The 13,152-nt window shown below is 42.2% G+C and overlaps 1 protein-coding gene across 1 annotated transcript in view; it reads left to right on the forward strand.

Annotated features, from left to right (window-relative positions):
• The first annotated feature begins 2,125 nt into the window (after positions 1–2,125).
• The window catches only part of MANBA (mannosidase beta), a 62,662-nt gene continuing 51,635 nt past the window's right edge, over positions 2,126–13,152 (forward strand). Inside the window, exons 1-3 of the mRNA XM_063310426.1 lie at positions 2,126–2,344; positions 11,738–11,832; positions 12,100–12,205. Coding sequence (XP_063166496.1) covers positions 2,126–2,344; positions 11,738–11,832; positions 12,100–12,205 — 420 coding nt within the window. The remainder of the gene's footprint in view (positions 2,345–11,737; positions 11,833–12,099; positions 12,206–13,152) is intronic.

Consider the following 13,152-nt stretch of genomic DNA (forward strand, 5'->3'; position numbering starts at 1 on the left):
CGCCATGAAGGGCTTTATAGGTAATGACCTATATTGAATCTGGAAGCTGACTGGACACATGGGCATAGCAAGAAGCCCCCATTACTGCCCACACTGTTGTATTTTGAATTAGCTGTAGCTTCCAGATCATTCCAAGGGCAGCCCCATGTAGAGCACATTGCAATAGTCCAATCATGAGGTCAGTAGGGCACCATCTGAAGAGCCTCCCAACTGAAGGAAGGTTGCAACTGTTATACAATGTGGACTTGTGCAAAGGCCCTCCTAGCCACAGCTGCTACCTGTTCTTCAAGCAGTAGCTGCAAGTCCAGGACTCCCAAATGGGAAAGTACAACCTCATCCATGACTAAAGATGAACATGTTTCAGATCTAGGGGACCCAAAATAGCTATAGTTTGTCAGGATTGAGCCTGATCCTTCCCATCCAGACCTGAACAGCCTCCACACTGGGTGGGTATCTCAACAGCTTCACTCGGGCAGTCCAGGGTTGAGACGTACAATTGAGTATTATCACCATACTGATCTTGGATCCCAAACTGACAAATGACCTCACCCAGCAGTTTAATATAGAAGTTAAACAGGAGGGTGAGAGTGTCGAGCCCTGAAGCATGCAACAGGTGAGGGGCTGTAGGGGCCTCTCCCTCCCTGTCAGCACTGGAAATAACGGCTGAGGAAGGAGGGGAACCACTGCAGCACAGTGCCCACCCACTCCTTACCCACACCGGCAGTCAAGGAAGATACCATGGCTGATAATATCAAAGGCCAGTGAGACATTAAGGAGCGTAAGGGAGGACATACCACCTCCCTCCTGGCCCCACCAAAGGTCATTGACAAGCACAGTCAATGCTGTCTCAGTTCTGTACCCTGGCCTGAAACTCAGCTGGAACGGGTCCACATAATAAGATCCTGTGCAACCGCTGTCTGACCACCTTTTCAACAACCTTCCCCACAAAGGGAAAGTTGGAGACCAGACGGTAACTGTCCATGGTGGAAGGGTCCAGTGATGGCCTCTTGAGAAGGGGAAGCACCACTACCTCCTTCAAGGCTGGGGGGACCACCCCTCCTTCAAAGAAGCTGACACCACTGCACAGACCCAACCACAGGTCATCTCTCATTCAGTCTTGATGACTCACAAGAGGCCTGGATCTAACAAACAGGTGGCTGAACTCACAGTTTGGGGGACCTTGTCCACTTCATTGGGAATCACAGAGTCAAATTCATAATCGAAAGGTGACAATGTAGTCCAGAGGCTGTGAAATTCCAGTAATGAGCAACGCAGTAAAAGATATTAAAGATTTAATAAGCAAAGAAATGGAGAGGGTAAGACGTTTGGCACGAGAGCAGTAGCTTAAACTTAAGAGGGCGTTCGCAAAAGAAATTACAGCGGATAGAAAAGGAGGCTGAAATCACAAAACCTTGTTCCTCCTCTCCCGCGATACAGCGCACGGCTTCAAGACATTCGCTGCCCACTCTGAACGAGAAACGTCCCCATCCGGCTCCTCCGGAGAATCTGTAGGGCAGTATCCCGGGTAACACCGACCGTGGTTCTGTTACCCACGGCTAAATGATGTGAGAACGTAGCCCGGGGGCGACTGCCCGATCTGACCAATGAAAACTTGACGCGGAGGGGCGGAGAAGGTGATTTTAAAAAACGACTCACTTTGCCGAACCGCAGAAGGAAAGCTATAAGGAGCGTACCCGGAAAAGAAGATTCCAAGCTGCGGGGCCGAAAGAAAGAGCGCCTCCGCCGCCGCCGCCTTTTGCTGTTCTAGAGAGGCGGTGCGCGGCAAGCCACCCGCCACCGAGAACGAGAGGAGATCTCGCGGCTGCACTCGCCGGCAAGCTGCAGCCACCGCGGTCGCCGCTTCCTCCAGCTTCCCTCCCCGACTTCGGCGGACGCGTGAAGCGAAAGCGTCCTTGCGGCGTCCAGAGGCGAGGAAGATGCGCACAGGGGTATTTCTTCCCCTGCGCGGAGGCCAAAGGCGCACGAAGGTTTCCCCTTTCGCAGGGAAGCTCAGCTGACGCGGCTTCCGGGACTCGGAGTTTCTCCCTTCCGCTGCGCCTCCACCAGTACCCGCCTCCTGCCAGCAGCCGCCGCCTGGTTGCAACTTCTGATGGAAAAGCCAAGGATGCCGAGCAGGGATCCAGGGATGCTTGTGCTGGCGGTTCTGTTCGCCGTGTGTAGGAGCGGCTTCCCGCTCCGCTCCAGCTCGCCGAGCCCCGCCGGAGCAGCCGCGCACAGCCTGCGGGGGACCTGGCTGGTGAACAACGCGAACGGCTCGCTGGCTCTGGAAGCCGAGGTCCCGGGCTGTGTGCACACCGCCTTGTTCCGAGAGGGTCTCATCCAGGTGGGGCACTATGGCGGCGGCGCACGTCAGCCGGTTTGTGGGCCGGAGTGCCTGGCTTCGAAAGCAGGTGGTTAGCAGGACGTGTCCCGCGAGCCCAGGTCGGAGGGTTAATTGTGGTCCACTTGTCTGGCGACAGTTGAGCCAACTGTAGTAGTAAATTCGGGCTGAGTTGTCCCCGGGGAATGCTCTTGGTTTGGGATCTTCCGGAAGTTGCCAAATGAAAGCTGTTTAATTCTGGTTTCAACTACTGTGCTAAAAACGAAATCAAACAAGGGTTGAAGCCTTTCTTTTCTCAGTATTAAGTAGGCTTCTGTGAGCCCAATCAGATGTTTTGGTAGTAAGATGGATAAAGCACATGTGCTAAAGAGTTCTGAACTGTTCGTTTGATTGGTGACTAAGTTGCTCCACTGATGTGCTCATCTGTACATGAATTGTGGGTTTTTGGATTTGATGTGATTTTCAGGGAGCCTTCCACCATCACTACATCCATTTCTTCCCGTATACAATTAATTGTTTTTTGTGGGTAGGTGCTTTACTTGTGGCTGTCATGGTATCTATTTTAGGCTTGAATGGGGCTGAGTCTTTCCACCAGTTAATATTGGGCTCTTCAGCTACTTTATGGAAAGGTCATATTCACACTTAACACTAAGTCAGCCGTAATCAATCTTTTCCTTTGTGCGTAAAATTGAATCATCCTGGAAAACTTTTGAGGACCACCATGCGTAAGCTAAGGGGTGGTAATGACACCATGACATATATAATCTCCACTGAGGTCTGTAGGATCTCAACACTGAATAACAGTTAATATTAAAAGTAGCCAAAATCTCAAAAAGTGTCAAGCCAGAACTCAAAAATCTTGTGAGATCTGTCAGTCTCCTGATATGCTAACCATTTTAAAACAATATATGTATTTTTATTTTGATACCCTGAACAGAAAGTACTTAATGTATGATGTACATATACAGATCACTAGTGGTCCTGGGATCAGAGATAAGATCCATTGTACTAAAGAAACTAGTCTAGTTTGTTTAACTTTAGCATGATATGAACCTACCAGCTATAACTTAATATTATCTGGAAATCAAGCACTATGGCTTGTTCAACAATCTGCTTTAAACAAAATCTGGCATTTATTTTTACCTTGTTTTTACATTCCCTTCATTTCTGATATTCAGTGGTTTTTGTAGCCAAGATTACGCTCTCCAGATAAGAATCAGTTATTTGGCAGGCTTGCAGAGGCCACCTGGTTTATAGGAAAAAAAAAAATCAAATCATCCTGGTGGGCTGGAGGAACCTCAAAATCCCAGTGAGGACTGAACATATGCAGTGGCTGGGAACTGAAAGAAGTTGAAATCCGTGTGCATAGACAATGCCAATACTGTATTAGAGGAGGATTATGGAGAAAGACATGGATTTGAATGGGAGCATGCCACATGGCAACACAGATTCCACTTTTCTTAAAGTGAATTACCCTGATGGATGTATCATTTAATTAACCAGCATCAGACAGTAGTTGCACATGATGTGTGAATGTGCAGATCACATAGCCTCAAATGTAATTAACTGGAATCCTTAATATAAGGGTTGATGCCTTAAAAACAAAGAATTGGTTTAAAGTTCTTGTACTCTGGCCATTCTCATTGAAATTGTTCCATGCAGGTGACACATTCAAGTTTAGTGTGGCATAAGAAAATGAAGTGTGTGCCTATTTCAATCCTGTTGAAAGAAGTAAGAACTACACAGCAAAGGGAGTCACTGAGCAGATGAGCAGCCATATGATAAATTAATTAATAAATTTAATGTTTTCTTGCAGCCTCATTTGTTTCAATGAACTTGTGTAGGGAAAGAAGCACTGTAATCAGAAGGCAGCAGGAAGGAAGGGCGAAGACAAGGAATTCATGTTTGCTTAAGCTCACTAAGTAAGTTGTAAGAAAGTAAAGCACATGCAGAAAAATAGTGGCCAACCAGTTGGACTTGCAGGGAAATACTGTAACCTGTTCCATGAGAGCCAGTTTGATGTAGTGGTTAAGGCATCAGGCTAGAAACTGGGAGTTCCAGTCCTGCCTCAGGCACAAAGCCAGCTGGGTGATCTTGGGCCAGTTGCGCTCTCTCAGCCCTAGGAAGCAGGCAGTGGCAAACCACTTCTGAAAAACTTTGCCAAGAAAACTGCAGGGACTTGTCCAAGCAGTCTCCACGAATTGGACTTGATTGAATGGATTAAAAAAAAACAACCACTGTTCCATAACACAGAGACATGTAAAAGTATACATGAAACAACATGGGCTTATTGAGTCATCTGCTTTGTTCTCCCCTTTTGAGCGAAGACATTATCTTAATACTTTAATATTTACCTTTCTTAACATGTGGGAACCCTGATTGGGAATGATGGGACTTGTAGCCAAACACATCTAGAATGTGCAAGTATAGGGAAGCCTGCCTCTATGGTTGTTTTTAATTCTCAACCGTTCGGAGAGTCTTGCATCTTTAGTTCCATAGTCACTACGTGAGAATATTGTTATCTTTTATCTGATCATTTTTAAAACAATGAAATAAACACTATCTTTACTTGCATGACATATGTATTGAGATAAAAGGAAGAAGCAGCTCTGTTTCAGTAGAACTATATGCATTACAGACCTAGTTCTTATTGGATTGTCTGTATTTGTGCTTCTTTAAAATGCAGAATTTAAAAAGTGTATTCCATATTTGTCTAGAAAAGTCTTGCTGATATCCTTGTTTCCAAGTGCAAGTTTTTATTTTATTTGGTTTAATGACCAAATACTTGTAATATGTTAGCTTGCACCAGAAATCTAAAAGGCCTCTATTCAAGCCCAAATTTATTTTCTACTTTTGTTGTGAAGCCTGCAGTGCTTATCTGGACCTTACTTCAGAGGAGACAGGTATAGAATTGCACTCTTGAGTATTGCTACATTTAGCATAATGTAGGGATTAGGATCCAAATACAAGCCTGGGATTATAATAGGATGTAAACAGAGGAATCTTTTAAAAATAATGATTTTCATGAATTCATTTGATGATTTATGCTTGATGCATTGTGGCAACTGGTGTGCTATTGTACAAATTATTAAAAGTATGCTAGGGTACTTTATTAGCTGCTGCTAAGTATTGCATTAAAGTTATTAAGCTGTTCAAGGATAGTGGAATGAATGACTCATGTTTGAAGGCTTACCTTGTAACTAAAGAGTTCAGGATTTGAAGTCTGTTTCTGACGTCAGGCAGCCATTTCATTGAGAGCTGGACATGTCTATTAAGTGCCTGCAGCAGTCTGTGTATACTGTGTATATTGCAGTGAACATTTCTGCATTTTCTTTTGATCCCCGAGATCAAGCCATGAGTGCTGAATTTTTTTTTCCAGATTACTGAAACCATGCTCTCAACCAGTATTTCTCAACCTTAGCAACTTTAAGACATGTGGACTGCAACTCCCATGGCTGGCTGGGGAATTCTGGGAAGAGTTGCCAAGGTTGAGAAACTGCATTAGAGAGACTGCCCTTCTAACTTGAGCAAGTAGATAGGAACTGGTTATATCCAGCTGCGACACCCATCTTATGTAAAACTGCAGCTTGGATGTAGTTATAGTAATGATTAATCAATTAAGCAACTAAATAAAAAATATTTTTCTGCTTGTCCAATGATGAACTTTTAAAAACACTTTTCTACACAAGTTCTTTAAAAAAAGCACCCATTATTTTAGAACACCTTCTTCTTTCTCTTTTAAGGTGAAACCTACAAGATACATTGTACATTTTGAGAAACAGAACTAACATTTTTAGCCTTTAACACATTTAATTGATCAGCTTCTTTAGCCAGATAATGTTTGTAAAACCTAACCCAACACTTCCTTTCCTGTTTACATTTTCCCAAAGACAAACTTATACTAGATGGCCCAGGGAGTTTGGGAAAGGCATTATTGTGCTATGTGTTTATAAAAGAATGTTTCCATCTTAACTGGAAATTATTTCTATACAAGATAAGCCACAAGCAGTGGTTTATAGGGTATAGAGGCCTGTTATGTCAGCAAGCCCTTGGCTTGAAAGTCAGGAAGCACAGGGCAGAGTCTCTCAATGAAGCTCAGTGTGGTTTCATTCTAGTTTTCAAAAAATATTTTTATGTAGCTACTTCATATTGTGCGAAAAACTTCAACTAAGTTAAGCTGTGTGACATTGGGGGACTGAGATTTACTGCTGAGTCCTGGCTTGGGGATGCCAACAATTTCTGTTTTATATTTTCATGCAGTTTTATGCACATAATGTTGCTTGTCGACCTCATATAAGTGGCCAGAATTACTGTGGGATAAATCGATTGATCAGTATTATTCCATAAGAACAGGCCTTAATCAGACCTATCTAGTCCAGCATTCTTTTTCCATGGTGACCATGAAGCTACCTGTGGGATATCTGTGAGATGGACAAGGGAACAATGGCCTTCTATTGTTTCTCAGGAACTAGTATTGATACATATTTTGCCTTTGATTTTGGAGGTATTATCAAAAGTCTTAGGGGTTGCTTTTCATCTGTGAATTTATCTGATCCTCTTTTAAAGCCATGTGGTGTCCACTGTTGCATCTTACAGCAGCTAATTCCATATGCCATACAAAGAATTGGTTTTGTCTGTCCAGAATCTCCAACTGTTCAACTTTGTTGAATATCCCTGGGTTCTAATGTTTAAGGGAGAATGAGATAAAACTCCTATCCACTTTTCCCCCACAGCATCTAATTTTATGCACCTGTATCATGTTCCTTCCTGCTTGCAATTTTTTTTTTCTCAGCAAAGGTGCTCAAATATTGTTGCGTTTTCTACTACAGGTGTTTGATCATTTTTATTGTCCTTGTTTTGTTACCATCACCAGCAATTCTGTGTTGTTTTTGAGGTTTCACCAAAGCTGAATTTCCCTACGTAGAAAGTGGCCTATGCCTGTGGCCACAGACTGCATAGCATAGATACACTCATTTCTGTTTGTTGTCAGAGTTGACACTGTAGTGTGTTAGCAGGGCAGATCATCTGCTTGTAAAAGGTTGGAAGTTGCTCCTATAAATTACCCATTTATCCACAGCAGGTAGTTTATCATTCTGATTACTCAACTACACGTTGGGTTGACTCTTCTGGCTATGCCGAGACATGCCAGCACAAGTCGCAACTACTTCCTTCACCATGATGTTACACAGACTGATGCCCTGTGTGAATGTATAGTATCTGATCCTTCCAAGAAGTCATAGGAACAATCCTTAAAAACAACAGTGCCGTGCAGCTTTCAAAGTTTGAAGGGGAAAAGGTCATTTGGAGCATGCATGTACTGTACAATATCAGGTGTTGGCACCTCCTTAAATCAAACATGTCTTTTCTTGGGATCATGCATCATCTGTGTAAGACACAGGATCTTTAAGGAGTTGCTGATGAGTGTTACATGAGCTCCCATGTGTGTCCTGAATTACCTTTTCCTCTTCAGATGTGGATCATTACAAAAATTTAAAAAATGAGACCTGGAACAAAATATTGCCACTACAGGCCTCCTCCTTTGTAGTTCTGTCCCCTCTCCCCAGTTTTTTTCCTCATTTATCAAATCAGCGTACTGCGTCTACTAAGTATGTCTGATCCCTCTACCACCACCAAGTCCCTGATGCTAATATTTACGACTCGATTGCCAAAGGTGTTATGCCTACTTTCGAACCCATGCTTGGAGACTTCTTTGGAATACTGTTGTTATTGATTTGAATGTGGTCTGCTTGCTTTGTTTTCACCACATTTGTCAATATTTTGTTGGTTGATCTGGGTGGATGGAAAGTGTCTCTCTTGTATTTGGCCTTGAAAATGGCTGATTCTGTGATTCAAAACATCATTGGCCACATCTGATAGCTGCAACATGTTGCTTTTCTGAATTAAAACTGGAGGAAGTGCTTTGTCGGCAACACTCCTGAAACTTGTAGATGTGGGAAGTAGTTCAGAATTGGGCTTGCATATTAAGTTGAGCTGAATTAAAGAGGTTCATGGAAGGAAGCCTCATCTTGTTCTTGTCCCTGTCTTGTGCAGTCCAGGTGATTTCAGGGAAGGGACTTGTCATGAATACTAATGGTGAGCAGGAGGGGGCCCCTATCCAGGGGGGAAAATGCATGCATAGTTTAGAGACTTTGAGCTGTCATTCAAAGAAACCCAGAACAGTACTACTGTCTATGGGAAATGGTCTTATTTTAGGTGTTGTCCTCGAAGACACCTAGAATATGGTATATATATGCACTGAGGTCTACATTCCCTTCCCCACCCAAAATCATCTTCCGGGAAGGTAGCATGCTGCATACCAGGGCACTAGCCACTTTGGCCTTCTTAGAAGATGAAGTTGCCCACCTGTGTCCCCCTCTCAAAAGAGAAAGGTAATCTGGCTAAACAGCCAGTTGCGTAGCTGGAAAAGATGGCTGAAGCAAATGTAGCAGTTTGTCCATTGATAATACATGTTCTGTGATCACCCAGCCAAGCACAACACGCATTTTGTGAATGTGTGAGCCCCTCCCTCTTCATGGCAGCCATTTTGTGAGAACACAGACAACAGACTCCCTGAATCCACAAATGCAAAAAAGATGTCTGCCTCTGCCTAATAGGAACTTTGAAATACAGTAATAATAAAGTGGGTGTGTGAAGGCAAAATGGCTGTCTGATGATACTCTAGAAGTAGCCCAAGAAAGAAGGAAAGCAAAAGACAACAGCGATAGGGGGAGATATGCCCAATTAAATGCAAAATTCCAGAGGTTAGCCAGAAGATACAAGGAATTATTTTTAAACAAGCAATGCACAGAAGTGGAAGAAGACAATAGAATAGGAAGGACAAGAGACCTCTTCCAGAAAATTAGAAACATTGGAGGTAAATTCCAGGCAAAAACGGGTATGATCAAAAACAAAGATGGCAAGGACCTAACAGAAGAAGAAGAGATCAAGAAAAGGTGGCAAGAATATACGGAAGACCTGTATAGGAAGGATAACACTATCGGGGATAGCTTTGATGGTGTGGTCAGTGAGCTAGAGCCAGACATCCTGAAGAGTGAGGTTAAATGGGCCTTAAGAAGCATTGCTAACAACAAGGCAGCAGGAGACAACGGCATCCCAGCTGAACTGTTCAAAATCTTGCGAGATGATGCTGTCAAGGTAATGCATGTTATATGCCAGCAAATTTGGAAAACACAAGAATGGCCATCAGATTGGAAAAAATCAACTTATATCCCCATACCAAAAAAAGGGAAACACTAAAGAATGTTCAAACTATCGAACAGTGGCACTCATCTCACATGCCAGTAATGTAATGCTCAAGATCCTGCAAGGTAGACTTCAGCAATTCATGGAGCGAGAATTGCCAGATGTACAAGCTGGGTTTAGAAAAGGCAGAGGAACTAGGGACCAAATTGCCAATATCCACTAGATAATGGAAAAAGCCAGGGAGTTTCAGAAAAACATCTCTTTCTGTTTTATTGACTATTCTAAAGCCTTTGACTGTGTGGACCATAACAAATTGTGGCAAGTTCTTAGCGGTGTGGGGATACCAAGTCATCTTGTATGCCTCCTCTGTATAACGACCAAGTAGCAATGGTAAGAACAGACCACGGAACAACGGACTGGTTTAAGATTGGGAAAGGAGTACGGCAGGGCTGTATACTCTCACCCTACCTATTCAACTTGTACGCAGAATACATCATGTGACATGCTGGGCTTGAGGAATCCAAGGCTGGAGTTAAAATCGCTGGAAGAAACATTAACAATCTCAGATAGCAGATGATACCACTTTGATGGCTGAAAGCGAAGAGGAACTGAGGAGCCTTATGATGAAGGTGAAAGAAGAAAGTGCAAAAGCTGGCTTGCAGCTAAACCTCAAAAAAACCAAGATTATGGCAACCAGCTTGATTGATAACTGGCAAATAGAGGGAGAAAATGTAGAAGCAGGTGCAAAGATTACTGCAGATGCTGACTGCAGTCAGGAAATCAGAAGACGCTTAATCCTTGGGAGAAGAGCAATGACCAATCTCGATAAAATAGTTAAGAGCAGAGACATCACACTGACAACAAAGGTCCGCATAGTTAAAGCAATGGTATTCCCAGTAGTAATATATGGCTGCGAGAGTTGGACCATAAGGAAGGCTGAGAGAAGGAAGATCGATGCTTTTGAACTGTAGTGTTGGAGGAAAATTCTGAGAGTGCCTTGGACTGCAAGAAGATCAAACCAGTCCATCCTCCAGGAAATAAAGCCAGACTGCTCACTTGAGGGAATGATATTAAAGGCAAAACTGAAATACTTTGGCCACATAATGAGAAGACAGGACACCCTGGAGAAGATGCTGATGCTAGGGAGAGTGGAAGGCAAAAGGAAGAGGGGCCGACCAAGGGCAAGACGGATAGATGATATTCTAGAGGTGACAGACTCGTCCCTGGGGGAGCTGGGGGTGTTGATGACCGACAGGAAGCTCTGGCGTGGGCTGGTCCATGAAGTCACGAAGAGTCGGAAGCGACTGAACAAATAACAACGTACATGTGTAACGGACATCAATTGTACCCAAACTCTGCCTTGTGTACTCCATTCTCTTCTAGTACAGTCCTGTAAAAGAGATTAGTAGGTTTTGCTTCTATTTTTAATTACTGTAACCACAGTTCTTTCTGCATCCAACCTTAATCTTAATCATGTTATTGTGAAAGTATCAACTTAGCAAGGTTTGAAGTTGGCATGTTTCATCAAATCTACAGTATGTTCTTCAGATAGATCAGATTAAAGTTGTCTTTAAACCTTTGGTTTTGCCTGGGAATGGGGCAGGTGGGGTTTAGTTCAACAAACTATCATGCCAATTCTGGTCCCAATTGCCATCATAGCATGAGGACCATAACCATAAATTATAGTTGGTCATTGATTTGTACTTACTGTGTCTAATATTATCTTAGGATAGATTTTCTTGGAAAAGTCAAATTAAAAACAGTATTCATTTTTATTCCACCTTTCCTGTCTGCATTTTCATTCTGTTTCACCATGTCTCTTCTCTGATTGTGGGACTTTATTGATTTGTATTCTGTTTATTTTGCCTCATTATTTAGCATTAATCTTTCATTTTTACCTTATTTTTATAGAATTGTTCACTCTTTTGGGGGAGTAATTAAATTATAATTTTGTGAAATTTATTAATCTAATGAATCAACTGGATGTAGATGTAGAATCCCCTCTTTTATTTACCAACAGGTAGCAAGGGTGAGTGAAAGCAAATTAGGTATTATGCTGTCTTTTACCTTACTTGATAGTTCTTTGCAATTTCCTACTCCAATATCTTTAAAATGTTTTGATATAATTTGTCTCATTACTCAATTTTAAGCTTTTGTTTCTTTGTTTGTTTGTTTCATGTGGCTGATTTGTAGGATCCTTACTATAGATTTAATGATCTGGCCTACAGATGGATCTCCTTGGATAACTGGACATATAGCAGAACATTCGAAGTTCCTTTTGATATCAGGTATGTTATGTGAGAAAACTGAAATTAAGAATACTAAGGTTTGGACTGCATATTTGTATGCATTTATCTAGAATCAGACCCCTGAGTACAGCAGCGCACATCTTTGAACAGGAGGATTGCAGACCCAGGTTCTGGTCCATAAGCCAGTCTTACCCATTTCACAGGCTTGTTGTGATGATAGAAATTGGGCAGGGTATGTGTAGAATTGTAAAGAAGGTATGTAAATATAACAAAATAATTTTGTGTTTTTTGTTATCTTTTCTGCAGTATGTGGCAAAAACTGAGTTTGATTTTTGAGGGAGTAGATACGGTAGCACAGATAGTGGTCAATAACATAACTGTTGGAAAGACGGATAATATGTTCCAGAGATATGTGAGTATCTGGTGTTTTTTGGTTGCTTTATTGAAGTCAAAGAAACAAATAAAAAATAAACACATCTCAAATTCAGGACATTTCAAATGTTGCCAACTTATTGAACTATATTGTTTAAATTAAATTAGTAAGTAACTACCAGTGCAGTATGTAATATATTACAGTTGTTGTCAAAAGAGGTTTCTGTAACTGAAAAATAATATATGGGTTTGATGTGCTTTGCCTCTTCAGATCCCAATTTGAACTGTTGCTGGCGCTTTGCAGCGAGAGATCCTGCACATTTACCTATAGCTCTGTAGCACTTTTTCATGATTTATCTGAATAGCTATGGCAGGTGAAATGAAATCACTTTCCAAAAACCAAACATTTGATAAGCAGTAAGGTTCAAGGACAATTGATTTTTGACAATGGGAGTCAAAGTAGTGGCTGGGCTATCATATCACATCAAACAATTGTTTGTTGAAGCATGTTTTATTGATTAAATCACAGTGGTTGGTTTCATCAAGCCCAAATCACACAAACTATATGACAGGGCTATACTGTGCCTTGGATTCAAAGGCCAAACTTGTCTTCTTCTGAGGTCACATTGCAGCTGTAGAAGGCAGCTGCACCAAAGGAATTGTGGACAAGTACTGTGTGGCAAGTACTTCAATTGCTTGAAGCACCATTTTGCCTTGAACTCAAATGTAGCATGGTTCTACTGAATTATTGCTTTGCATGTTGTGTGAACCAGGCCAGTGAATTTAGAGCAGTGTTTTTCAAACTTGGCAACAAGTTGTGTGGACTTGAACTCCCATAATTGGCTGGGGAATTCTGGGAGATGAAGTCCACACATCTTAAAGTTGCCAAGTTTGAAAAATACTGATTTAGAGTTATAGAGTGAGCTAGAGAGGTATAGAGAGACTCAATGCAGCTAAACCCTCTTACTTGGCCAGTGCCTCAGAATG

The sequence above is a fragment of the Candoia aspera genome, chromosome 8 (genome assembly GCF_035149785.1).
Source record: "Candoia aspera isolate rCanAsp1 chromosome 8, rCanAsp1.hap2, whole genome shotgun sequence".
Taxonomy (NCBI): Eukaryota; Metazoa; Chordata; class Lepidosauria; order Squamata; family Boidae; genus Candoia; species Candoia aspera.